Genomic DNA, 27,129 nt, shown 5'->3' with positions numbered 1-27,129 from the left:
AAAATATGATTAAGTCTGCAGACTGAAAGAAATTTGTAATGTTTTTTTTTCACATTCATATTTGCATTCATAATTTTAAATTCAGAAGTTTTACACAATAACTTGTAGATAATTTCAAGCATTGTTGAGAAGAATAATTGTCATATGTTGGACATCAGTTATCTTTCCAATTTTTATTTTGATAAACACAGTTTTGAGGCACAAGAACACATGAACAAAAAAACAAACAGAAATAATCCATGTAATGTTTGCAGTGTTTAGGATTTAGGAATAAAAAATAACATTTAAAATAAATTCAAAAGCTAGAAATGTTTATTTACAGGGGGAAAAAGGAAACAAAAGAAATATTGTACATATTGTTTAAATTATCCTTTACAAAAATAATACCAATACTATTGCATGTTCTTATTACAAAAGAATTACAAATAAGCTATTTTATAAAATCCATAATCCATTTTTTTTTTTTTAACATCACTATAGCTTTCATATTACATTTCAATGTCCTGGCAAACGATTGGACGGAATGTCACTTCAGTATTTTCCTCCATAATCAGATCATATCTACACAAGTGTGGTCTGGAAGACAAAAATGTTATTGAAAAAGTTAACAAAAAAAAAATAAATCTGGTTTGAGACAATACACTGTCAGAGAATGGATTATTTGGTTATATGAGTGTTTAACCTCATTTCTTCTCACCGACAGGAGACAATGACACTCTTCCCCTATGTGGCAATGAGAAAGCACTGCAATTAAAAATATAAAGTGCAGTGTAATACCTATGTTGGCCAGGAGGGCACTCAAAGGAACAAAAAGGTTCCAGCCACTGGCAAACATACAAAACGGGGATACAGGGCCCAAGGACATCCAGTTAAGAGACAGGTGGCTGAGTTGATTGTTTCATCTGGCTAGAGAGGGCAGTTAGTGTTTTTAGACTCAGAAGAGGGTGGGCCTGCTATGAAACTGCTGTTGTTTTAGGTTTCTGTAGGTTTAGTTTTTGTAACTGCTTTATCAGGAGCTAGACTTTTGTTTTCTGTGTTAGTTTTTGCTAAATGTGTTTTGATTTCCTTTTTTTTTTTAAATAACAGTGCTCACAAGAGCCTTAATCACAAATAGTTTGGCTTTCTGACACACAGCCTGACCACTAGGCCTGTACCTCCACCCCCCTTTTAACCTTGACTATCGGTTGCAGCTGGTGATGGGAAAATTGAAGCCTCATGAATCACTGAGACCTTTTCAACTATTGCTTCACTGAAAAGCTAACTAATCTGAATCACATGCAGTGCGTCGTGCTCTTTAGTGCCACTTAATAGTAGTCAGTAGTCATGCCACTTAAAAGTCTCATTGTCGATAGCACCCAGGAGTCCTGGGTGCAGCCTTGCCGTGGGTCGTGTCTAGTAGTCAGTCTGGTTTTGAGGGGGGAAGGTGCCAGCCGGAGCCCCTCAGGGGCAGTCTCCCTTGGGATTGGAGTTGACATGTCTTTCTTAGGCCCCGGCCTCGGTCTCCAGCCAGAGAACCGGTTCCCCCTGGCCTACGGTAGTCCCTTATCGCCGGCTCGTCCTCTGCTTGCTTGCTTGATCTGGGGTGAAGGGCGGCATTCAGGCCGAGAATTTCGAAGCCGCCTCTGTGGCCTTGTAGGACCTCTCAAGGCTCACATCAATGGTCGCTCCAAATGTCTGCCCTGGTGTAATATTGGCATCTAACAGCGCCACCTTCTTGGTCTCCACGACCTTGACCTGGGTTAACCAGAGGTGTCTGCCTGATGCCTGACCTAACTCTCCCATTAGGTCAGTCATTGCTCTTATCACCACCTGGAGCTCTCCCGCGTCCGCCTCAGTTTCCCATTCTTGCAGCCTCTTCGCCAGCTGCGACTGGTACAGCACCAGTATGGCCATTGCATTAGCTGCCCGGACTGATAACGTCGCTGACGCATATGCTTTCTTGAGTATGGTGTCAGTAGTCCTGCAAGGCTTGGACGGGGAAGTGGGGTCTTTGTTCCCTCTGGTGAAGGTGGAACCGTGACCGTGTCCCTGATGGCAGGGAACGTGCCTAGGCCAGCTTCTTGGGCTCCTGCGGTGTGTAGCAAGGACTCTGAGGGAGCGGACGCCGGGTTGCTCCAGGATAAGCGAACCAGCTCCAGGAAGTCCTGGCACAAGGGCAGGTCTTGTTGAGGGTGCCCTTTCTGTTTTAAGAAGTGTTTCCCCTTCCCCTCCTGTTCTGCCTGCCAGCCAGGGAACGATCATGGCAGCAGCTGCAGGATGCATCAAGGCCCGGAACTCCATCCTCTGCGATACATGCGGAAGGGGCGGTATGGAGCCCGCCGCTGTGTCCTGCCCAACTGAAGTGGTGGGGTCAGAGACGTCCGACCTCGACGCTGTAAACTTTTGCACAGCAGCGTACATAAGTCCATATTCTTTATCATACTTGCACTACACTTTGCTGTTTTAATCATCATACATGGCAGTGAATGCTTAAGTTATTTCTTTCAATAATACATTTAAACCTGTGTCTTTTCCTTAAGTCTGTACACATTTTCTTATGATAGAAATGGCATTTCAAAATCTGTTGAATTATAGCATGTTTACTTATATTATCCACCATACATCTTGGAATCAAATATTTCCGATGCCTTCATTGTGCATCAGGTATAATTAATTTACAAATTTAAAGTGTTACAGAACACTGTATACAAGAAGCATATTACATTGCCTTTGCTGTGTCCTGTCTCATCCTTATCACAGTGTTGCATTTCTAAACATATTGCTGACTCACACATTCTCGGTAAGTCAAGTGGGGAAAACATTTCTCAACTTTTTTTTATCAAGCATTCACCAGGAAATAGAGAACTCTTAGAAAGATCGCAGTGCATATAGATCATCTTCCCACAGCAACGATGATTTTCAATTCCCACAGGAAGGCGCATGATCTGGATACACTGCAATGTTTAGAAGAAAAATTGTCTTTCTCCTGGCACATGTTCCCGAGCAATTCCTTAGTTGATTTACCTATGATGAGTAAATACAAATATCACAAGAGGATTATGTTGACAAATATATTGCTGTGATAAGGACAACATGGGATACAGCAAAGGTAAAGTCATGTGCTTCATGTAAACACTGCAGGGGGTTCTGTAACGCTTTAATATCCTTGTTGAGCATGTGGTAGATGCCAGTAGTTCACAAGCTGAAGCTTGGTTTTAACAGATAACTATAGAGGGTGGACAAAATATTAGAAATGCCAGCCCTAGCACTGTCAATAGGCTCCTATAGTATGATTCTCTGTGACAAGTCTGCAGGGTCTTGAAATTGTTCTTTTGGGATTTGCCCATTCCCCAGTGATTACTGCCTTGAATTACTTCATCAATGTTACTTGTGGAAGTCCGCAGCAAAGTGAATGAAATTGGTATCTCTTCTGAGACTGTTCCTTGAAAATACTGTCATGCATATTTTGACGGAAGCACTAGGTAGATGCAACTTTTATATATTGCAATATATCTCAGGAATGCCATTTGCAAAACAAATTATGCAGTCACATAAAACTATGTGCAACATAACAAAGGTTCTTTTAATAACCACTAATAATTTTACATATACTGAGCCCAACATTTACCTGTTTTTGTTATCCAACGACCTCAGTCTCATGCGTATAACTCTCAGTTTATATTTGGGGCCAATTACATTTCCTGTGGAGAATTTGACTGAGATCTTTTGGACATTCTCCACATCCTTATCAAACTGTGCTAGCAACTGTGTTTCTGTGTATTCTTCAAATTTCGACGCTTTGCTGAAAGAGAGAAAAAAAACATAATAACACCTTTTTCTTGTCAACATTTCTCAAATATTTAATTACATGGCTGGTTTCACAGACTGTGATTAACACTAATCTTAGACTTCATAGTGTTATTTCAGGTAATGAAATCCAAGATTAGTATGAATCAGGGTCTGTGAAAGCAGACATAAATGTATTAGGTTATGTTTACCGTCTTGCTGAATAAAACGTCCCTGAAACTGTACAACTGAATAATTCATTTTGCCATTTTAAATACAACTAATTTTATTATTTAGACTGGAAATGGCCAAACAATTTAGTTTAGCAATTTTAGTTTTCCTTGTTAGTGCAGTACATAAAACTACTGCTCAAACCCTTTAGGAATATTTACCACTGTCGTTTTGTACTGTAATTATGCAGTTTTCACATGCTTTCCCCATGATTGTACTATACATTTACCGTAGTTTACCATGGGTTGCCATGTTTTTAATATGTTACCAAACCTTTCTGCAAATGCTTACCTTTGCTTGATCATGCTTTCCCTATGCTGTATTGCACTTTACAATGCTTTTATTGTAGAAAACTTTAATAAGGGTCAAGCCATACATTTGTTTTAGAAAATTTGTGCCACAAACACTCAACACCTACCTACAAAAAGGCAAAATACATAATTTCCAGTAATTCTCAAAAATCAAACAAACATGTTTGATTTAAAGTATTCATTCCTGACAAAAGTATTGGCACCCCTGCTTTAATATTTTGTGTGCCCTGCTCTTGCTTTTATTATGGCTTTCAGACATTTATCTTCATTTTCTTCAAGAACTCTAGCAGTATGCTTTTGGTCATTGTCGTGTTGGAAGATAAACTGCCAAACAGCCTACGAGCAGATGGTATTGTTGCACTTTGTAGAATGTTTTGATACATGACTGCATTCATTCGACCTTCAATCACATGAATGTCTCTAATCCATGAACTGCTAAACAACCCTGTGAGTGAACCACCTCCATGTTTAACTGTAAGTACAAGATTTTCTTCATTGAAGGCGTTCCCAGTTTGTCTCTAAACATATTGTGGTCCATTATGGATGGAAAGTTATATTTTAGTCTCATTGGACCAGATATTTTTGTTGAAAAATACTTCAGATTCCTGTTCATATTTCTTGGCAAATTTTAGTGGTTTGTTTTATGAATTTTCTTTAAAGTAAGTGGTTTGCAGCAAGGTCTACAATTATGGCCAAATGTTTAGCATCACCCTATTGAATTTTTCTATTCATAAAGTCAAATAAAACCTGAATAAAATATTGAATTACATACCACTTTTTACTAGATTTCCACATACTTAACAAAAAACTGACAAAAATTAACAAATGTGATATTTTTAAATCTAACATGAAATTCTGGACTACTATTATGGCTTCCGGTAGACTTTAAATTAACTTTAAATTAAAGATAATAATTATGTTCATATATTTACATTTTTTTATTATGTCTCAGTAAAATTCTAGGTGATGCTAAACTTTTGGTCATAGCTGTGCAAGCTTTGCGTACAACTATTCTTTGTTCAGTTGCCTTTGTGCAATTCTTTTGTGCTTGATGCTTCTATATCTTTCTTTAAATCCTTGGCTGGTCATTATTTTTAGCTGCTCGGACGATTCTCCTACCTGCTGTACCTGTAATTTTCTTTGGACGTCCATCTTTCTTTCAAGCTTTTCAGTTGAATTTGTCCTGTGGTACTTCTTGATTATTGCTCTGATGGTGGATTTTGGTATTCCATTTCTTTGATACTATTCTGTAGCCAATTTGCTATGAGTGCTTTTCTCAAACGTGGATCTAACTTTTTGTCTTGACGATTGTCTGCTGTGTTGCCAATGCTTTTCACCAACAAATGCTGGAAATAATTACCTCTTTTTCTAGCTATTGACTTTATAATACAGCTTAATTACTGTGTAATGGTTTTCAATCAATGAATATATGTTTAAATGAGTTCTATTACATTTTTACAGACTTTTAAAATGTAAAGGTGCCAATACTTTTGTCATGAACAAATATTTGAAATTGCTTAAGTGATTTTGTTTATTATTAAAGATTGTTTGTTAAACTACCATAAATTGTGTATTTTGGTCTTTGTGATATTAATTAGTAGCTAATGTTCACTACATGCTTGTATTTAACATGTTTTCGTGAATTATCGTATTAAGTTTAGGGTGCTAATACTTTTAAAATTAATAAAAGTAACCAAACAGTATTGAAACACTGAATCTGTTGACCATTTCTAGGTCTATAAATAATAATACACATAATACACATTTTGCACAAATACACAGATTTTAATTCAAATTTGAATTTGAACTTAAACATGTAACTTACTGATTTAATTTTGCTTCTGTCACATTTTTTCCACTCATGAATTTTATTGTAATGAATCCCCAGCGTGTGCTTTTGTTCCATGTAATGATATCCAGAAGGTAATTGTACACTTTAGGGAAGTGAAAACAAAACACAATCCTTGTTTGGTGAAGGTTATGTATTTCTTAATGACATATTTCACAATCCAATATTAATCAATAGATAGAAATAGAATGAGTACACTTAAAAGTCACTTACTACAAAATGGAGGATCTGTTGTTGTAGAAAAATATGCTTTTGTTTGTTCAAGTTTAAGAAGAGCATCTTTCCATCTGTATACGTAAAAACCTGTATGTTGAAGAACAAAAATTGTAAAAGCATTGCCCCACACGCATGTTAAATTTGACTACATTCTGCAACAAGTTGCAGATTTTTAATTTAATTTTTTTTTGTAAGGGAAAGGGGGATTAAAATTAAGTGTGACCTTGAATGAACTGAGTAAATCACTGCTGTTCAACAAAATGTGTGAAACTGTGTATCGAATTACAAGAGTTTTTTCCCTACAATGATAATAAAGAATGTCTGAGTAATTTTTAATTCAATGTTTGTACATTTCACATTTTTAAGGCAGTTATTTCTTTTTTGGGGGTGAAAAAATAAGTTTCCAGAAACTGAAGACCCCTAAATAATCCCTATGAACCCCCCAGTGTTTCCACGACACCAGTTTGAGACACAATGGCCTATACAGCACTGTATCAAAGGCCATCTTGATGTACACTGTCTGCCCTGATCACAGCCTTGACTTGACATGACATAGAATCCACAAGGTGATGGAAGATGCCTCAATCAGTGTTAATCCATTTAGTCATTAATATGTCATGCAATTGGTGCAGAGAGGTAGGCAGAGGATTGTTAGTCATCCCTAACATGCTCAACTAGATTGAGATCTGAGAATTGTGATGGCTGTGAAAGATGCCCGAAGCCCTTGACATACTGCATACAATACATTTTGCTATTAGGTGGCTTTACAGCAATGCAGGGACCACAAGTCACATCACATGATAAACCTAATTAGCATTTCTAATTCAGGGCGATGCCAAATTCAAGTCAGGTGGACAGTCCTATTAAAGTGGCCTTGCAGTCCAAGTCTTGTTTTGTTCACATTCCTCAGATAGCTTTATCTACACTGTATGTATACATTGCAACCTCTCCCTTGAAAACCGCCAGTCTGTGATATATTGTACAATCGTAACACAAGGGTTTTAAAACTGGGGTGTGTTACTTCACTCAGTGTAACTGTGAGTTAAATGCCTAGAATGTCAACAATTCTATTAAAAATGATGTAATATGCGAAGTATCCTACAACCGGCATTACAGATGCTAAACACATGTAATATTAGCTACATGTTAGTTTTGTCTATCTTAATTGTATCTAATCACTAGTTGTAAGTATTTTTCTGGTGCTTTAGGTTGTCATCATGATTCTTTAACTTTCTGTCAATTTGCACTTTCTGTAGACTTCCTTCATTTTTCCCAAATACCCAGAATTTACTCTATCAGACATTAAAAACAACTCAACCAGCCGCTATTGCTGTTACTAAAATGCAGCCGTGCCTAGTAATAATTTAGTGGATCAATCAGAATCAGTTGTGTGTACAGGTGGATGATAATTTTGAAACTATAGGCAGACTGTAAACTTTGAGCTGCAAAACAAAAATGAGTTATGTATGCAGTGGTTTAGAGATAATATAAAATAACTCAATTCAAGATGATTTCTCATGCGTACCCCCTGTTACCCTCAGACGTGCCCCCAGGTGTATTCCCGGTTGAAAACCTCTGCTCTATATTATTATATGCCACAAATTTGAATAAATCTTACCTAACACAGGACAAGGTGCTGGATGAAAATCTTCACATTGAGTGCATTTACCATCCAGAAATTGTTGGTATGATGAGCAGGGGTAAGCCGTTATTTCACAGGTCTTATTTAAAGAGCAGAGGAATAGGAATACAGATCTCTGATGGTCACACACAAAATATTGTTTTCCTAGAAGACATAAGTGAATTAGATAAGACACCTTTTGTTGAAATTGAGATGCTTGTCTTTTTGACATTTTATTTTATAGTTGTATGATTGACAGCTGATTAGCTGTAATCTTGGGTTGTCTTACCTAAATTAAATTGAGTAGTCCAAGATTGGTGCTAATAAGGGTCTGTGAAACCAGCTGTGAAGTTTAAAGTTTGTAGGGTCCAGTGGAACAATTAGGTACAGTTATGCATTTCTGTATTGGTTGGATTCTGTCATTTATTATTACTTGAGTGATATTTCAGGTATATACTGCTGCTGCATGTATGTAGTAGAGGTACTGTAGGTGTTTTGCCTGTCTCTATGACATGAGCATTGTGAGCTATTTTTCCCTGCCTTGTACTGATTTTTATGTTGTAGATGAGCTTTTATTTTGTGTATTCCATAACACAAACAAACTCCTGACAAACAATATTGAGTTACTGTCATACTTTATTCTCAATATAGGTGCAGTTCACATGAAATAGTGAAACAATCTGAATCAGCAAAGTTAATATAAAACAGTTACAATCGTTCAAGTACCTCAGCCATTCAAAACATAAACAAAACTAAACATGATAACTCTTTTCCAGATGATGGACTAAATAAAGGTTCTGATATGATTAGAAACCTCACAATCATACAGACAGGCAGCCTATATCCCTGTTATACCCCCGACATCCCCTCCAGCTCTTGCCTCTGTGCATATGCCTCAGTGTAAGTGATAGTAATAAATACAACTTTCCATAGTATGATGGGCACTTACCAGAAAATATGGTTCTGGGGCAGCCAGGTTGGTCTGTTCCTCCGTTGGCATAGAAATCTATGTGTCCTAGCGGTTCTCTGAAACCTAAAGCTAAAATAAAAAGCTTCCTTTCATTCAAGTCTCAGAGGTGGAATACTGTATTAGGTGAATAAGAACAGCACGCATTTGAATTGCAATGTTCACTATGCTTGTCTTACATTATTGGCTTTGGAATAACCATACTCTGTGGGCAAGACATACTTGATTTTTCAAGTTATTTTTGTGTGTTGTTATGATGTGCTGTTATTTCATGATTGCTTACAACCAATTAGAAGTAAATAGGCTGGTGCTGAATTGAAAAATGCATGTACTGTAGGACTGCATTCAGAGTATAGAGTAACATTTTTTCTAGCTTATGCCGTTAATGTTATTTGTGACTGAATGAAAACAATACACAATCTCAACTTTTAAAGAAAACTGGAACTAAAGTTGTTGTGTACACAGAAATAAGAACATAAGATAGTCAGTATGACTTGAACGGATGGTGGTTTCCCACACAGTTCCCTTGTGAGGTGGAGTGGCCTGAAATATGAATAGTCACATGACAGAAGGCTTTGAAAAGGGATGGGGCATGCAACTTCAAAGAAATGACCAGTATCCTGCATAACCACATGCTTTTGGTCTTCTTGGAGGTTCCCTAACTGGGGGCTGGGAGATGAATTCAGTTGTGCCAAAAGACACAAACAGAAATGTCTCCAAATTAACTCAAAAAAAAAAAAAAAAAAAAACAGGAGATTATTTTATGTACATAAACGCTTCTGTTAGGTACTTGGGGTTATTTTGAATGCAGTACTCACTACCTAGTTGTCGACTGTCGTAAATTTGCAATCTTTATTTCCAATGGTGTGATAACATTATGTGCTTTAAGAAGAACAACATTTTACAGTGGGTGGTGGTGGTCATTTAGGAGACATAGGGGTAATGGTAAGGATACGTGCAAAGTGATTTGCAGGTGCAAAACTCCCATAATGCAGCCGTAAATTGTGTTTAGCAGCCGTAATGTCTGATTTTAGTGTCTTATGTAAAGAATGGTGTTCACCTGGTACACTGCAGCCACTATCAAATGTGCACTTTACCATCATTAAGCCATTCAAATTATATTGAAATGCATTCAAATGAAGAAAAGAGCATGGAGTTGGGCGGGATCTGGATACTAAGCAAGGCCAAACATTATAATGTGATGTAAGGATTTTGCCCTGCACTTAGGCAATTGCTGACCCTCCAAAAACTTTACAGCTCTTCTTACAAAGTGCAAACCATTGTAGAAGCGAGTAATTAAGAGCTGAATAAAAGCACAAGCCTGCAGAGACCTGTCACTGGCTTCAGGGTGGCTGCTGTGGTACACTTCCTGATGCAGCAACACTTGGCTCTTTTGTTGAGGAGAGGCAGGAATACAGTCGGAGAAGGGCAAGATGAAAAATTCCCAGCATATTCAATCCCAGGGTCACTTTGCTTGGGATGCCGAAGGACGCGGTGCTAAAGCATTATCGACTCACTCCGCAGGTCACCCTAGACCTAATAGTTGAATTGAGGGATGAGCTAGACTGCAGTGTCAATCTAGGGGCCACTGTCCCTGCACATGTGAAAGTGCATTGTGCTCTGCACTACTTAGCCTCTGGTTCCTTTCAGGCCGCAGTTGGAATATCTACAGGGATAGTCCTTTTCCAAAGTGCTAGGCACATTTCTGGATGTCAGGCTGAAAAGGGCAGGCCTATACAATAATTTCCTTAGGATACTAGCATAACTGATGTTGGCTGAGGCTTTTCCAAACAACTCTGTTTCATGCTGAGTGACCTCAGCTGTAAGGACTCTCAGCTCCTTCTGAGAATAAAATATTTTCTTTTCCGTGCGTCAGGAGGACTTTGCTGACCTCCCTCTGAGATATATACTTTTTGATTTGTAGTTTTGTGCTCCACAAATATCATACAGTGCCTACTGCTCTCTGTACCCCTAACTCAGTCACCTCTGAGCTGCAAGTGTGGCCATTAAATTGACCTTAATGTGCTTATTTAGACCCTCACTATCAAAAATACAGATTAATATATGTGTGCGTTGAGTAATGTGCATTGCTCTTAAGCGCAGTGCAAAATAATTGCCTGGCCGAAATGCACTTTTGAATTTTATATCAGCAATTATTTGCACTGCCCGTATACTTACATCTACAGTACCCCATGTCATGGCCAAGGAGATTTTGAAATCCCTGCTTTATGTTTTGTGTGACATATAAAACATGATAGTTAAAACCTACAAACAAAATACAAATTCATAGAACAAGAAATACTTGACATTGAGAAACGCTGCTACTACTAAGCGTTTGAAACGATTAAAACACTGACTTACCGTCAATATCGGTATGTAAGACATCCACAAACTCTGCATCAGTGGGGTCAAGCCTCTCTGTCGGGGGTTTGCCAGTAAACATTGGGCCTGCAGGGTCAAGGCCTAAAAAAAAGAAATGTAGTTTGTGCTGAGAAAATACCATACAAAAGAGCCACAATAGAATAACATAAATAATTATTAAAAACATAATTATTTATTTACTAGTATTTAGTTGTTACACCCATAATTCACAACAAAGTGAGTTACTTGCAGTTTTAAATGAATAATTTTAGAAATACTAAAAGAAACTTTGTAAATGTATAAATGTTTCAAATAAAAGTATTTCTTAATGTCTTCACTTGAAAAATGGTACTTGAAATATAGAATTTGCAAAGTTTCTTTTAGTATATCACTGTTGAGTGTTTTATAGTTATCAATTAAACGGACACTACTGTGGTAAGCCATGAACAAAAAAAGGAAATGAATGAATTTCAATATTTCTTGGAAGTATGTCATGTTATACAGAGTCTCTTTTCAATTAATATAAATAAATGCTTTTGAATCTTACCGGTAATCCTTCCAATTTTGCCACCCAGCATGTTCCCAACAAACCCAGATATGTGAGCTCCAAGACTGATTCCTATCAAATGGAAAGAGCTGAGTGAACTGCCCATTTCCTAAAGCACAAAAAGCACAACAAAACAAACTTTACTAGTCACTGTGTCTATTTATAACAATCATAGCTTTTTCACAACATTTTAAACATGGAAACACAGGTTAAATGTTTGGAAACACATTTTAAAGGACAGTCCAGCATATGACTGAAACATTTGTTAATAATATAGTTCAGGTAAGGTTAATTTGAAATGTATTGAAGCAAACACAATTTTTCAACAGGAATAAAGTCAGTGCAGCCACCGAACAGCATATCTGTAATCAGACGTAGGCCACATCTTTCTCATTGCCGCCCACTAAAATCAGTGGCAGGATATCAAATGATAACAACCCCCCATCCCCCATGGGAAGTGATCCACAGCACACCTGTCTTAAAGCTGCAGGAGCTCCATTAACCAACGGCTTTTCTCTTAGTTATAGCAGCTCTATTATATCTGCTTTTATACAGATTCTACACAACTGTTGCATCAATGTCTGGTGTCACAGACTGCGATTAGCACTTATCTTGAACTACCTTACCAAAGGCTGCAGCTTTGGGTTTCACACAATTTTCAACTTGTGTGCCAATAGTTTTAAACTATACGCTTCAGTTCCACAATACGAAGTACAGCTTACACATATATTTTATTCAGTCAAAATAATACACACCATAGAAGAAATAATGTGTACAGTGTAAAAAAAATACCTGCACAATATAATATAATTATATTAAAAGAATAACTTACCATCATCTGTTTAATAAACGTGGTTAGGATTTGTGCCACTCTCTTTGTGTTTTCAGCTGCTTTTGGATATATGATGGTAGCAGCTCCTCTGTTCCAGTCAACTATAATCACGTTCATATCTTCAGCAGATAACAAAAGCTGTACTATTGTGTTTATCCACACTGGAGGGGCTCCTGTTGGCCTGTACCCATGGATTACAAAGGTGGTTTTTCTTTTCACATTCAGCAAATTAGAACCTGTGAAATTTGTGTGATCCAGTTTATTTCCACAGTTTATGGTTTCATTTGTGTAGAGCAATAGCTTAACGTTCAGTTTTGTCCCAATAAAGGAATCATGAAAGTCCAAGGCTGTGAAGTGCTCACATTCAGGTTCTAGAAATGAAGTAAATTAAAAAAAAATATATGATTTGGAGTTATTTTTAAACCAGTTATTATTTCTTTCTTGACAGGCTTATCAATACACAAAAAACTCAACATTAATAGTATATTTTGATACATTGTGTTTGCTATGCTACATAGTTGCAGAGTATTTAGACACATTTGGCACTTTATTGAGAGAACTCATTTGTAAGCATGCGTTATACCAAACAGGAATGAAAAAAATCCAATACTGAACCCAATATGGTGGCCATCTTATAGGTCAAAGTGAAGATGATGTTAGATTCTGTGGGAGGAGTTTCCATAACGCTGAAAATATGAAGTAGCTAGCTGAAGTGGTTTATGGAGTATTAGTACAGGAGTTGTAATATTGGTGGCGGTGGATTTGCAAAATCATACACTTCAGGACGGTTAATAATAATGTAGTTCCATGGAGGTGCTCTGGTAACACGATAAAGCAGAGCAGCAACACTCAGATTATTGGAAGTTAGTTAAGTTGAAAAATATATTTTGTAAACTAATTCTTTTCTTTAAAAGGAAGCTATGTGGTCCAGTGGTTAAAGAAACTGCCTTGTAATCAGAAGATCTCTGGTTCAAATCCCAGCTCAACCACTGATTAAATTGCATGACTCTGAGCAAGTCTGTCTTTTGAGTGAGATGTTGTTGTAAGTGACTCTGCAGCTGATGGATAGTTCACACACCCTAGTCTCATATCTTGTAAAACGCTTTGTGATGATGGTCCACCATGAAAGGTGCTATATAAAGATTATTATTATTATTATAAAAGTTTGCTGTGGAAAATATCCATTTGCCATGCTTTAACTTTTTTTTTTACAATACTTTTGGTGTTTTTTTGTTTACCATACTTTAACTGTGCTTTACTACACTGTTTGGTGCATCATAGTAGTAAAATTTTATGAGGGATAGATGATGCTTTCTTCATAGCTGTCCCTGGTCTCAATTTTGTTATGACCAAATGCCATGCCCATGAAAGAAATAGCTTTTTTAAAAACTTCATGTGTTTTTTGTTGTCAAAAAAGTCTTCTTTCTGATAGAGTATGCTGAAGGCTAAACATAGCGAGCAACGTAGTAAACAGATATGTTTGTGTAAAATGTTACATAATTGCTGGGCACTGCAACTTTGTGAAATTAGCACTAGCTTTAAAAAAAAAAAAATCACATTGCTAAAAATAGCCTACATCTTTCTCCTAAGAGATTCCAGATGGGATAATCATAGGTTGTATATCTGGTGAATTCAGAGGTCATTTGTATGCATATTTAATTACATAAGACATGCTTTGAAGCAAACAATTTTTCAACAGGAATAAAGGCAGTGCACTCATTGAAATCACAAAGAACCTTGAAGGGGTAGTATATAACAGCTACATTTGTAGTATATCATTTATTAATTTTAACATTGTTAATTTTGTTCAGTGAGGCAAGTTTAATGTAAGCGCAAAGGTAATAACTTCAAAGAGTACATGTATAGAAGAGGCTAACCAGTGCATGAACATACAAAGGGTCCTCGCAATCGTGTAATCATCACACAGTAAGTGAAAGATTAATCCTATTGATACAACATAGAGTTTATAACCAGATACAATCTGACATGTTTATAGGAGACGTGTGTAAACGTGATCACTTCCTTCTAGCTGCAACTATTAAGCTCGAACTTAGCACGACAGCACAAAAACAGCAGACAAGACAAAAAGCTGACATTGACAGACTCAGAAACCTGGAAATTAAAGTTTACCAGTGAGCTTAGAAACTATGTCATTAGCGTATTAGAGAATGAAGCTGAACAAAAGTGATTTTGTAGATGAAAAAGCAAAGCAAGCTGAAGAAGCAGTCCAATGTGCTGAACTCAGCATTGTCTAGAAGATTACTCATGAGCTATGTGGAGAAATGCTGTACCTGCCAAAGACAAAAATGGAAAACCCATCACTACAGAACAAGAACAAGCAGATAGATGGGTGAAACACTTCCAGAACATACTTAATCAACCAGAACCTGAGAATCCTGCCTTTCCAACTTCGTCTCAGGAAATGCTTGATATAAACACAAGACCACCAACAGATGAAGATGTTAGCAAGCAATCAGTCATAAGTGCAGAAAAGCCTCAGCTGTCAATATGATTCATACAGAAATGGTTAAAACTGATATTGACACGGCTACACAAGTACTGACAGATCTTTTCACCAACATCTGGGAAATGTTGGTGAAAAGACTGAACAAAAGGTCTTATTGTTAGACTACCGAAGAGGGGTGACCTGGGAAAGTGTGACAGTTGGAGAACTATTACACTCCTGTCTGTTTCCAGCAAAGTTTTCTGCAGAACTCTTCTAAACCAAATCGACAAAACAATTGATTCAAATCTTCGTCAAGAGCAAGCTGGATTCTGTGAAGGCAAGGGATGCATTGTCCACATTTTTGTCTTAAGAAATATCATAGAACAATGCCTTAAATGGAATGCACCCCTTTATGTCAATTTCATCGACTTTAGAAAAGCATTCGATAGTATTCATTATAACAACCTATGGAGAATACTAGGTACATATGAAATCCCACCAAAGATATTGATGTTAATTCGCCGATTTTATAACCAGTTTGAATGTAGTGTTATTCTAGATAATGACATCTCCAAATGGTTCCTAGTCAATACTGGAGTCTGACAAGGCTTTATTTTGTCACCCATTCTATTCCTCATTGTACTTGATTGGGTTATGAGAAATGTAACAGCTGATAAATTGAGAGGTATTAAATGGACTCATGTCATTTTTGGAAGACTTGGACTTTGCAGATGTGTGTGCATTTTGTATTATTATTATTATGGTTGTTATCGTTTTGTGTATTTATTTGTGTTATGATTTATTGCTATGTTTTGTGTATGTGTTTTGTTTATATAGACTAAGACATCTGGTATTGTAATTGCTGGGTTCTGTTTTATGTTTATAAATGTTCGTCGGCAGTGAAGGAGTTAGATTGATTTCTCCCTGACGAAATACGTGGGAATATGGCTTGAGCCTTATTGAGGTAATGGTTTAATTAATGATTAATTAGGGCTCCAGCCACATACAAGAGCTCAGAGTCACCTGTGGGGAGAGGTTGAAGGAGAGAGAAAGAAAGAAACAAAGAGACAGTTGCTACCGGTGTCAGTATTGCTGAAGGTATTCTTTTTTACAGTTTATTTGTATCTTGGTTTTATTTGGCCCACGTGCCTTTTCATTTTGTGTTTAAGAATCTGTTTTATTTAGTTTTCTTATTCTTTAATAAATACCCCACAGGGAAAACTCATAAAACACCTGGAGGAGGACTGTTGAGGCAGATCTGAAAGACATACATATGAGGTGGGGAGAGGTGGAGAAGGTGAACAAAGATAGATAATTGTGGAGGTCAAAGGGTGTAGCCTCATGTTCCAGAAGAGAAGATTAAGAAGAAAAAGAAGGAACGCATGATAAAAGTTTGGTGAAGATTGGTGCAAATCGGCAGCTACAGTTGGACGGACATGATCAGTGCATAAGGCAGCCCTTTTTTTAAAAAGGATCCCCAAAATGTTAATATTTTTATTTCAGGCAGTATAGTGTTTTCAGCTGCTGTCATGGTATTTCTTTACCTAAAGGCAAACTATTCATGACACAGTCTTCATTACAAAATCAGTCTGTTATGCTACTGAGAAAAAAGCCTCAAAATAATCACTCTTCAGCTTAAGAGTTCATGCATCCTCCAAAATAGGATTATGCTTCTAAGTAAAGAAGAAAGCCATGCAATTCTTTGACTCATTTGTGATTTCATTTAAAAAAATGTAAACAACTTATGATAGGAGACATTTACATCAAGAAAAATTCCATTGAGAACTAGAAATTGATATTATAAGCAGGAAAAGTCCAACTACAATAACAGTTTTTCAGTAACAGTTTTCCAACAGATTTTAAAAAGTGTACTGTGTTTATGCCATATATTTTAACCTTTAAGGTATTTACATGATGCTAAACAATTGAAGTTAACATACTTTGCAGCAAAATGATAAATAAAACTTGAATGATACAAAACTAGTAACAAACAATCCAGTAAGGTAATTCAAGGACCCAAAGAATATGCCTAAATATGTTTGTTATTTCTCATGTAACATTAACATTTATTTCTCTTTTACAAAAATCGTGCTTATTGCATTTTAATATAAAAGCTAAATGATAATTAATCTTCAGTAATCTTCAGGTAAAAAATTTAATTAAATTAAAACCTTTAAAATTTCAAGGTTTTGTTTTTTTATTTATTAAATACTTTACAATAAGTCTTACCTGCCCAAAGTACACAGGGATGAAGGAGCACCGGGATCCACCATTTGAACATTGCTGCTTTTATCTTCAGAACTAACAAAGGAAGAAAATCTGGATTATCAGGAGAGCAATGTGTGTCCTGTGATGTCTGTTCTTGCTTGCAGTCAAATGAGCCACTAAACAAATTTTATACATATGTGGTTTGGAGTCAAGTAGGAAAGCTATACCGTACAGGATTAGGAGCATTTCAGAATGAAGCTCAAAAGACTATTTCAAATGAAAACACACATGATGAGCGTGCATATGAAGTGTAATCCTAAAATGCATTTTACCCCTTATCAGTATTAGGGTGACCAGATGGTTACGTGTTCCAGCGCAGAACCGGGGAAACATATATAAAAATTTTTTCAAAAAACTACAATGTGTTGTGTGTGTGTGTGTGTGTGTGTGTGTGTGTGTGTGTGTGTGTGTGTGTGTGTGTGTCTATATATATATTATATATCACAGTATGGTTATCCATATGCATTACTATGTTTATTTTTCATTCTAGCATTTTGCATAATTTTTATTTAGTATAATAATCTATATAAAAAATATTACGCTGGAACCATATTTTAATATGATTGGCGATTGTTTACATAAATAATGTCATGGTCCTGGGAGTGCTGTCTTGCAAACCGGGCCTTTTTTAAGTTCTGAGGGAAAATGTTGGCACACCGGGACAATTGTTGGGAAAATGGGACAGTCCTGGTCAAACTGGGCCATCTCGCCACCCTAGTAATAGAGTGACCAAAGCAGTGTTTGTCAATGGGTTATGTTTTAAAGTTAATGGATTGCTGCATTGAGAAATAACAATACAAGTCAGCAATGTCAGACCAAACAAATACTGAAAATGTAGTTACCCAGTATTATTATTATTATTATTATTATTATTATTATTATTATTATTATTATTATTATTATATCTCTTACATCAGGAGACCATTGAATATGGTCAAAATACAGAGGAGGAGAGGGATACATTACTGGATGAGCAAAATAAGTAAACTTAAAAGCAGCAAGGAGCAATGCTGTGTTAATTTTTACTGTAGAAGAAAAACATGAAATTCCATTAGCCACACATCACTATAAGAAAATGCCCTTTGCTCAGTAAACAACAGTAAATGGTTTCCATGTTCTATCACCATGTGTTATACCAAATAAATGCAGGTATATGAGTCCACTCCTTATCAAATTTGATCCAAAACAATGAATGCTAATATTCCTCATCTGCAGTAATGCCCCCTGCCATGAAAAAAAAAACAATGTATGGTCTTGGAGGCAATGATGCAAGTGTGCAAGGAGGTAGTACTTATAACTGGTGTAACAGAGGGCAAGGCCTCCAGCTGATCAGTCGGACAAGAGAACCTGTTATTTTGGGGTTTCAAAATGATCATTTTGTAAACTCTTTCAAACTGTGGGAGCTTTGCATATCACATCAGAAACATGAGTGAAAATGTAAGTGATACTATTTTTGTGGCATTATAAATAGTTTTCAGGGAAGGGTTGTGGTTCTATAAAGTTGATGTCAGTAAATTACAGACCGTTTCCACAAAATTATCCTGAACAAGTAAACCAACCAGACATGCTATCATGCTACCAAAATAGACCCAGAAATAACTAACATGTGTGTCTCATATACAAGGTAGCAAGCCATAATAAAAATGCTTTAACATAACAACAGTTTCTTGAATATAAAACATTTCTGTATTTGTATTATTCTGTAATTGTAGTGATGGCTTTCTGCATGAGGTATTAATTACACTATGTAACACAATTTTTGTTCCTGGGTAGTAAGTGTTATTTCCTAATTGCTTATGCCTCAAAAGTATAGAAAATGGCTGTTATTCCCCACAAACTTTGCTTTTGTGACCAGGACAGTGATATTTCAAAATATCACTATTTTTTTGTATTTACAGTATAATCGTAAATCTCGAAAATCTACTCACTTCTAAATCTTTTGTAGTCATTTTTGTATTACTTTAGTATAAATACATGTTAATTTGGATTCATATGTTGTTTTTTTCTGACTTTATGTGAACGAAAAGACACACATTTGCCCGTTTTCCCATTGGAAATAGTTATATTTTGAAATATCACTGTCCTGGTCACAAAAGCAAAGTTTGTGGGGAATAATAGCCATTTCCTATACTTTTGAGGCATAAGCAATTAGGAAATGACACTTACTACCCAGGAACAAAAAAAAAAAAAAAAAATTGTTACATGGTGTAATGTTATTAATTGTAAGTTTTACATGGTGTGTCTTTTATAGTTAAGTTGTTTTTAATCATTATTTTTAAATTATGTGTGAATGTGTTTTTATAGTCGTTTTAATGTGCTTACTAATTCAGTTGCTTTAATATGCTTTTATATTAAGGTTCTATACAGTACTGTGTAAGTTTTGAGTTCTTTCATTTCCCATTGACAAAACAAGCTACGTGCAGTTTTTCACAACTTAACATGACTCAAAGTCACAGGTGGGTGTCTGAGCTAAACACCAAAAGGCAGGAGACTAGCAGAGATAGTGTGAGAAGAGATAGAGGGGAACTAGGTACAACGTGGTATGCAGCCCCACTTTTCCCCCCCCAGAGGGAATATGCAATGATAGAGTGGAAACCACTATCATTGGACAGAAGTAAGATAAATGGGAGTGGAGTCAACAGTTGTTTACAAAGGTATAAATACCCCAAATTGTAAAGTTTTGTCTGTCTTTTCATCTCTTTCAAATTGACTCCATGGATATCCGTGCTTTCTGATACAAATGTATGCACTGAGCTTTACTGAGGTCTTGTCCGAAGTCAGTTTAAATCTCGTGCTTATATGATTGTATTGGAGGTATACCTTTCTTGTATATAAAGTGTTTTTGAATCAAAAAACATTTGTCAGCTTAATTTTTTCACTACACAATTTGAAATATTATATAACATAATCATTTGGCAACCATCACAGTATGTGTAAAACATGGTGAACACTTGCCATGCCACTGAGAGTTAGAGTAGAATGCAAAGGAAGTCACTAATATAGCTATTTAAGCAACAGAACCCGAAGAATTGGGCTTTACTGTCTGGTAAGGCCAGAATGTGGCGAGTTCAAGTCCCAAGTTGAAGACGAGGGCATTTAACAAAACGAGAAGGGCCTTACCAGACGCTAAAGCCCTCTTATGATGGTTCTATTGCTATTAGAAAATGGATGCGTAACAAAATAAATATTAATTTTTTTTTTTCTATTTGATTTTTTCATGATTTTATGCAGTACTACTTTTTGTTGCTAATAAATACATTAGTGTTCCTCAATATTCCATGAGTAATGCGGTTTGCTCAGTTTTCTCGTATTCAGTTCAAGACCCTTGTTCTTGCCTACCACTTTCTTCACCACACTGCCCCATCCTACCTCCAACCCTCCTATTTCCCTCTCCACTCCTCCTTTACAGGCCGACTGGTCATGCCTTCCCTCCACTATCCATACTCCCTTGCCCGCTTCTTCTCTTCCCTAGCCAGAGTGGTGGAACCAGCTACCGGAGAACTACAGGATTGCTCCGTCTCTCACTGCCTTCAGCCGCATAATCAAGACCCACCTGTTTAGACTGTACTTGTAGATGTCTTGATCTACCCCTCCTACTATGCGCTGGACTTGCCTGACCTACGCACCATGTTACTGGATCCTCAGCTATTGCACTAGCCTTGTGTAACCTTATGTTAGTGAATAACACTTCCAGATTATCGTCCACATTTCTATGGAGACTGGTTTCATTGATCTGCACAATAGTAACATACCAGCAATCTAAAGAAATAATTTAACAGCAAGTGTAATTACTTTTCTTACATATGACATTTATCTTTTTGTGTTTTTTTTTTTTTTAAGAAAATAAAAGTAATAACAAAATTTAATCATTATGCACATCACCAATTAACATTCAGCAATGAATACAGCACAATAAGCATAATCCACAGTTCACTGTCCATTCATTCACATAACCAGTTCGTTTACCCTACCACTCAGTTCAGTCTGCATGCCCCTTTTACACCAGCACACCCGAGCCAAGCCAGTGCCAAGTTGTGCCAGCCTGGTATGGCTCGGGTAGCTGGAGTTGCTTTTACAGTAGAGAAAGGCGAGCTGAGTTGAGAGACGTCACGCATAATGAACATGTTAAATTAAATGTCGATAAAATTAAATGTCACAGACTGCAAAAATAGAACTAAGCATTAATTGAATAAAATAATTTTTTATCATGGATTTATTTCTTTTTAATGCAGAAAAGTTCTGAGAATGTGCTTGTGTGTGTGTGTGTGTGTGTGTGTGTGTGTGTGTGTGTGTGTGTGTGTGTGTGTGTGTGTGCGTGTGTGTGTACAAGCCTAAACAAAGGAAGCAAAGACGGGGGACCATATTAGAGATATACATAATTTAATTACATCCTAAAATGAAATAACGTGGTTTAACGTTTCTATTTTTTAATTTTTTTTAATGCATCGATCAATAGTGACAGCTTGAATATCTATAGTGGTCCCTCACTATAAGGCTCTCGGTTATAACGCGCCTTGGATACAGCATGTCTCTCAATTCCCTACTAGTCATTCATGTAATATTTCTACAGTAAATACAGTACCGGTGTTGTTCAAACTGTAAACAACTTCTCAGTCTAACTTCTGTTTCTGTTCCTCCCTTTTGATACAGTATCTGAACTGAAGAAAAGCTGCACTGGCACTTTATAACACAGACATCTTATTCAGCATTTGTTTTATAACTAAATAAATATTAGGCCTATTACCTGGTTATCTTTCCTACTGTATTTACTTTTTTGCTACGAGAGGAGCTGCAGCTTTCTCTGGGAGACGAGACGCTTCAGCCATGCTCTGGCAGTAGCCGAACGTGGGGTGTGCCCATTCCCGTTTCCCGTCTCCCAAGCCGCTCTCCTTCTCGCTCTTTGGTTGTCTGTCTCTTCAAATTGACCTCCCACCCACCGTTTAGCCAGGCTAGTTATAGTTTAAAAACTGATCAATAAAATGACCCACGATTGGGAATTTTTTTTTTTTTTTTTGTAAAAAATATAGCGATTACATGGTGCTTTATGCATGGTTAATTCATGGAAAGTTATATTTTTGCTTCACTATATATGCATTATAGCGAGGGAGTTCTTTTATTTTGTATTTTATGGGTTATGTGTCCCACAGTGTAAATGTAAGGAGTTAGGAAAACATTTAGCGGTTGTGGTCCTGGGGGCTGACACTTTCTGTTGGCATGAGGCTTGAGCGTGATGATGAAATGCAATAACCCCGCCCACAGCCTGCTTTGGCCCTGAGCCAGATTCAGTAATGTTGCAATGCTGGAGTTTCACGGCTTGGTTCTGGCTTGGCTCGGGTATTTGCTAATGTAAACGGCACAGAGGCCAACAAAAGAATGGAAATGAAGTAGTTGCAGAGTTGAGTCATAGCTTTTGATAACGTTGTTGCTGAATAGCTGTTATGATGTCATCAGTCCCGCTAGGAAGAAATGGCGATGGCTTCTCCGTAAAAGAAAAGTTTTCCAAAAAAAACAAAAAAACAACAACCTTAATTCTCCTCGAGAACTTCTGACATGGAGAGCAGTCCAGCTCACCTGCCAGTGCCTTGGCCGTGTGCTCTGGCCCCAGGCACCTGGTGCAGGATCGGTGCTCGTACTGCCTGGGCAATTTTGCCACACACCGGTCACTCTGGTGAAAACCAGCGGAGGACCCAGTAGACTGATCCGACATGCTTTGCAGTTTGTTTTTTCTTTTTTTAACTGCTGTGCTCAATGAGCAGCCTGCAGATGCTGTTTAAAAACAATTCACCGGTGCCAAATCAGTCGGTGCCGGGATCGGTGTAGAGGCAAGCGCTGTCGGTGCCAAGTCAATCAGCGCCAAGGTCGCCGAGTGGACCTGTTCCAAGGTCGGTGCCAATGGTAGGCACTGGCAGGCACGGTCGGTTGAGCCTGTGAAGTCTCCTTACAGATTCACAACAGCTCTCCACATGGGCCTTGTGTAGTGAAAAGAGAAATGGCCGCTCGTTAATCTCTTCAGAGGGGTCGAAACCAGCTCTCATCATAAACTGACACGAAAATAAAGCAAGGGCACTCTTTTAGACACACTTGAAGCGTGATTTTACAGTAAATTATTTCTTAATTTGCGAATAAATCCAACAAGTCAACCAAATTCGGTACGTGAAAGCAAAAGCTATCTATGACCTGTCTCAGAGATATGAGAGAGAAAATGGCGATGTGCTACTGTGAGGACGTCCCTCTTCATCAGGAGGTGGGAGGGACTTCCCCCTCACAGCAAGGCCCTGATAGAGCAGCTTTTGTATATTTGCTCAGAGATTGACAGTCAGAGATGCTCTTCCCTTCCCATTCAGTAATGATTGTTATTTGATCCCGACTTACAGAAATGTTTAAACTACTGCCTTCATCAGTGAACCAGAAATTATATATATATATATATATATATATATATATATATATATATATATATATATATATATATATATATGGTCCTACCAGGACCAGCTGTTTCTTGCGATTTCTCTCTCTTTCACTTATTCTGTATTGCTTACGCTTTGCTTTCTTTTTTTTATTTCTAAAAAAAATAAAGCACTATATATATTGCTCTAACGACTTGCTCTGTTGCTTGGAATTTTTTTTTCTTTTGGTCAATTTTTCTAGAAGCTTCTCTCCAGTGCATCTAAAAGATACATTTGCTTTTTTACAGTTAGGTCACCTGTTTCCTGCACGTTGCATCCACGTGATTAACTCTTTGTGTGCTGGAACTGTTTTAGAGTGTGTTTAATAAAACAGGGTTACACTTGCACTATTGCACTATTAATATGTCACTGTAGATATAACTTGTTGTAATCCTAACTTGTTGTATCCTATTTAAATATTTTATTTTAGTAGTATTATAAAGGCATCGGCCAAATAAATAAATAATAATAATTCCATGTGTGCTTTGGTAGCCTTCACGCTTCAATATCCCAGCAGTGGACTATGTCACGTCCTGGGTATTTCCAAAGCGTAAATAATAACTCTCTTAGACCTTTAACAAACTCATTCAGCATTACTGAATGGAACCCTAAAACGCATTTAATGAGCAGTTTGGTAGACTTAGTGCTGAAAATAATTTAGTTTCAGTCATCATCTAGTGAACTTTTAAAACCCAGAAGTTAATAATCCTCCCTTGACGCCTACAAAACATTTGCTAATGGAGGAAATTCCTCATATAACTTGCCCAGACGTAATTCTTGTCATGACACCCTGAGTGGATGTAAGACATACCACATCTGTGCTATGTGGTATTTTTAACTAATATACTTTTTAACTGAAAGTTTGCTGTTTTTCCACGTCTGCTTCATAATTGAATTTTGGTCAACTACTGTTTTTCAAAGTCCACTTCATAATTTTGGGCAACTACTCACCAGCAACAGCTGATAACTGAGCGCTTTTAATTTTTTTTTTACTACGCAAGTCGATTATGGAAAATTGGGGTGTGATATAGGAGTTCCCACAGAGAATTAAAGTTGGCTGAGTAGGCCTGTGTGTTTTTTTTCAGAAGTATTTATGATTTTATACCTTGTTAGTAAACTGTTTGTTGTAATCTTTATAAATAGCAGCTGGGAAAGAAATGCAATCCCTTTGCCCCCGTAAATTGAACAGTTTGGAATTTTTTAATCGACACTGACCTATTATAAAGTTTCACTCTGAGTCCCGCCTGCGTAGCTCTGATTTGATAATGTGTGTTTTGACTGACAGTACAACTTTACCACGGGTTATTTTTGAACCACCAGGAGAACAGTTTTTTGTTTCTCGATAGTGGACTTCGGGGAAAAAAAAAAAAAAAACACAAAAAAACGATTGGTATGGGTGAAGATATTATAGAATATCTTTGGTGTGGCCCCCAGCAGAGGCTGGGCCTGGGTGCGGTTGCATCCCTCGCACCCCCCCCCTGACGCCAGCCCTGTAATGATCTTTTGCACTCTGCTGTTACAAACTTGGCTTGACTTATCACTACAGCTATAACTACCTTTGGAAATGTAAACAAATTAACAGGTCAACCACATGCCTGCTTATTGGTTTAGTAAGATAGCACAGGCGATTGAACAATAGTAAACAGCTACCACAGAAAAACAGAAATGTAGACCCTTCTACGTTTGAAATGAAGATTCTAAACAAAATGTTAAAAGTGGGAAATGTTGCTTTTTTCTGGTTCAGTCAGTTTATCTGCTGGCAAGCCTTAACTAGACAGTGTATCAGTCAATTTGGGTATGACTGGTAATTAAACTTTACAAAACACGTCGCTTTAGTTCTAAATTGAATCTACCTCCAAGATATAATATTTATGAAATAACTATCATTTTCATCAATAGACCCATTACTGTATACAGATGTAAAAAATGGTATATGGAAATCAAACAGATTTCGACCTTAAGCCAGATAGATGAAAGATTTGATAGTAGGGTTAGTCGTCAAACCAGTATAACTGGCATGCAATTTACCTTCCCAAGGCAATGAGCTTTCAGTGAAAAGTTATTTTGGAATAAACATATGGAGAAGTGTTTGTTTTTTACGTGTTAATTCAATATAAACAAATATTGCTTTACATCCTGCAAATTATTTAATAGGTCTCCAGTGTTTAGTGTCAACTACCCAGTGTTAACTATCTCCTATTGGACCAGACTTGGATTTAAATGTACAGGCCATTCAACTTATTTAGTACTTTTACTGCAGTATACACTGGAGATTCTATTGACAGCCATATTGAGACATATCAGAAAGAAATGAAGTGTCATTACTGACCAGTTATCATCAGCTACAGATACTTTGGATATCCATGCTGTAGTTTAGGAGTGGTAAATAGGGAGGTTGTCCATGTTTAGCTCCTGAGTGGAGACTTCTCAAAAGGGGTTTTGAAAGGGTCATGGGTTGTTTATTTTTTTTGTTTTTTTTTTAATCTTTTGAAGATGTGTAAAGTCAAGTTGTGCTTTATTGTTTCAAGGACATTGTGAAGTTACACTTCATATTCCAAAATGTAAAAGTGGTGTTTGCCTTTCCAGTTTAATGTTTCATTGTATTGTGCCTAACTATACAATTTTATAAGCTCCTTTATAACTTTGGCTTTTTTCATACAGTACTGTATTATTTTGGAGTCATCAATTTGATTGTGTAGCCTGTCCTTTTAAGTACTTTAGAATTGTGAAGGTGTCCTACTTCTTGCTATGAACATATTTACTGCAGCATTAAAATATGATGTACACACCAATAACATAAAATACATTTGTTTAATAACTGCTTGCGGCACTTTCTGCATTATGGCTATGAATATTTATACTCGAGTGCATATTTGAATCAAAATGACTATAGAAAAAACTTTAAGAACTTCAAGCTGGGTTTTACAAAATTACAGATTTATTTTTTCACCTGTTACATTTTACATTATTTTGTACCTGCACTGATAACCCAGTATGTAACACAAACACAACTTGGCAATATGCTACCCTATGTACTGATATGTACTGTATATACCAAGAGCTGTTGACATTTGAATTAATGACAAAGGCTTCTTGTAGTTTTACATTTAAAAAATAGTGACTTACCAGCTGAAGGAGCGACCATAGACGATATAAGAAAGGATTGAAGGGATTTGAATAATGACAGAACTATTAAGTCCTGAAGTTTCTGTTTTCAGTCCCTGGAAAATAACCCTAGTTTAACAAGCTGCACCTCTAGTATTGTG

General features: G+C 36.9%; 1 protein-coding gene across 1 annotated transcript; it reads right to left on the bottom strand.

Moving 5' to 3' along the window:
• Positions 1–302: 302 nt before the first annotated feature.
• Positions 303–27,129, bottom strand: LOC121320399 (lipase member H-like). The gene is made up of 11 exons (XM_041258684.1): positions 26,990–27,129; positions 17,376–17,447; positions 12,701–13,071; positions 11,869–11,977; positions 11,322–11,423; positions 8,943–9,032; positions 7,991–8,158; positions 6,370–6,459; positions 6,133–6,241; positions 3,608–3,781; positions 303–576 (listed from the first exon to the last, which is right to left on the bottom strand). The coding sequence occupies exons 1-11, from the start codon at positions 27,006–27,008 to the stop codon at positions 489–491; spliced, it is 1,392 nt and encodes a 463-aa protein (XP_041114618.1). The 5' UTR covers positions 27,009–27,129; the 3' UTR covers positions 303–488.

Source organism: Polyodon spathula, chromosome 9 (assembly GCF_017654505.1).
Source record: "Polyodon spathula isolate WHYD16114869_AA chromosome 9, ASM1765450v1, whole genome shotgun sequence".
NCBI classification, from domain to species: domain Eukaryota; kingdom Metazoa; phylum Chordata; class Actinopteri; order Acipenseriformes; family Polyodontidae; genus Polyodon; species Polyodon spathula.
Note: the sequence above shows the minus strand (reverse complement) of the source record. Positions and strands in the feature narration are given on the sequence as shown.

What these genes read in the sequence shown, in the direction of transcription:
- LOC121320399 (XM_041258684.1), bottom strand. An exon ending in CTTACATACCGATATTGACG is followed by an intron (nt 9,033 to 11,321) that starts GTAAGTCAGTGT and finishes TTTTTATTTTAG; the next exon opens with CTTTAGGTTTCAGAGAACCG. An exon ending in AGCACCTTGTCCTGTGTTAG is followed by an intron (nt 6,460 to 7,990) that starts GTAAGATTTATT and finishes TTCAACATACAG; the next exon opens with GTTTTTACGTATACAGATGG.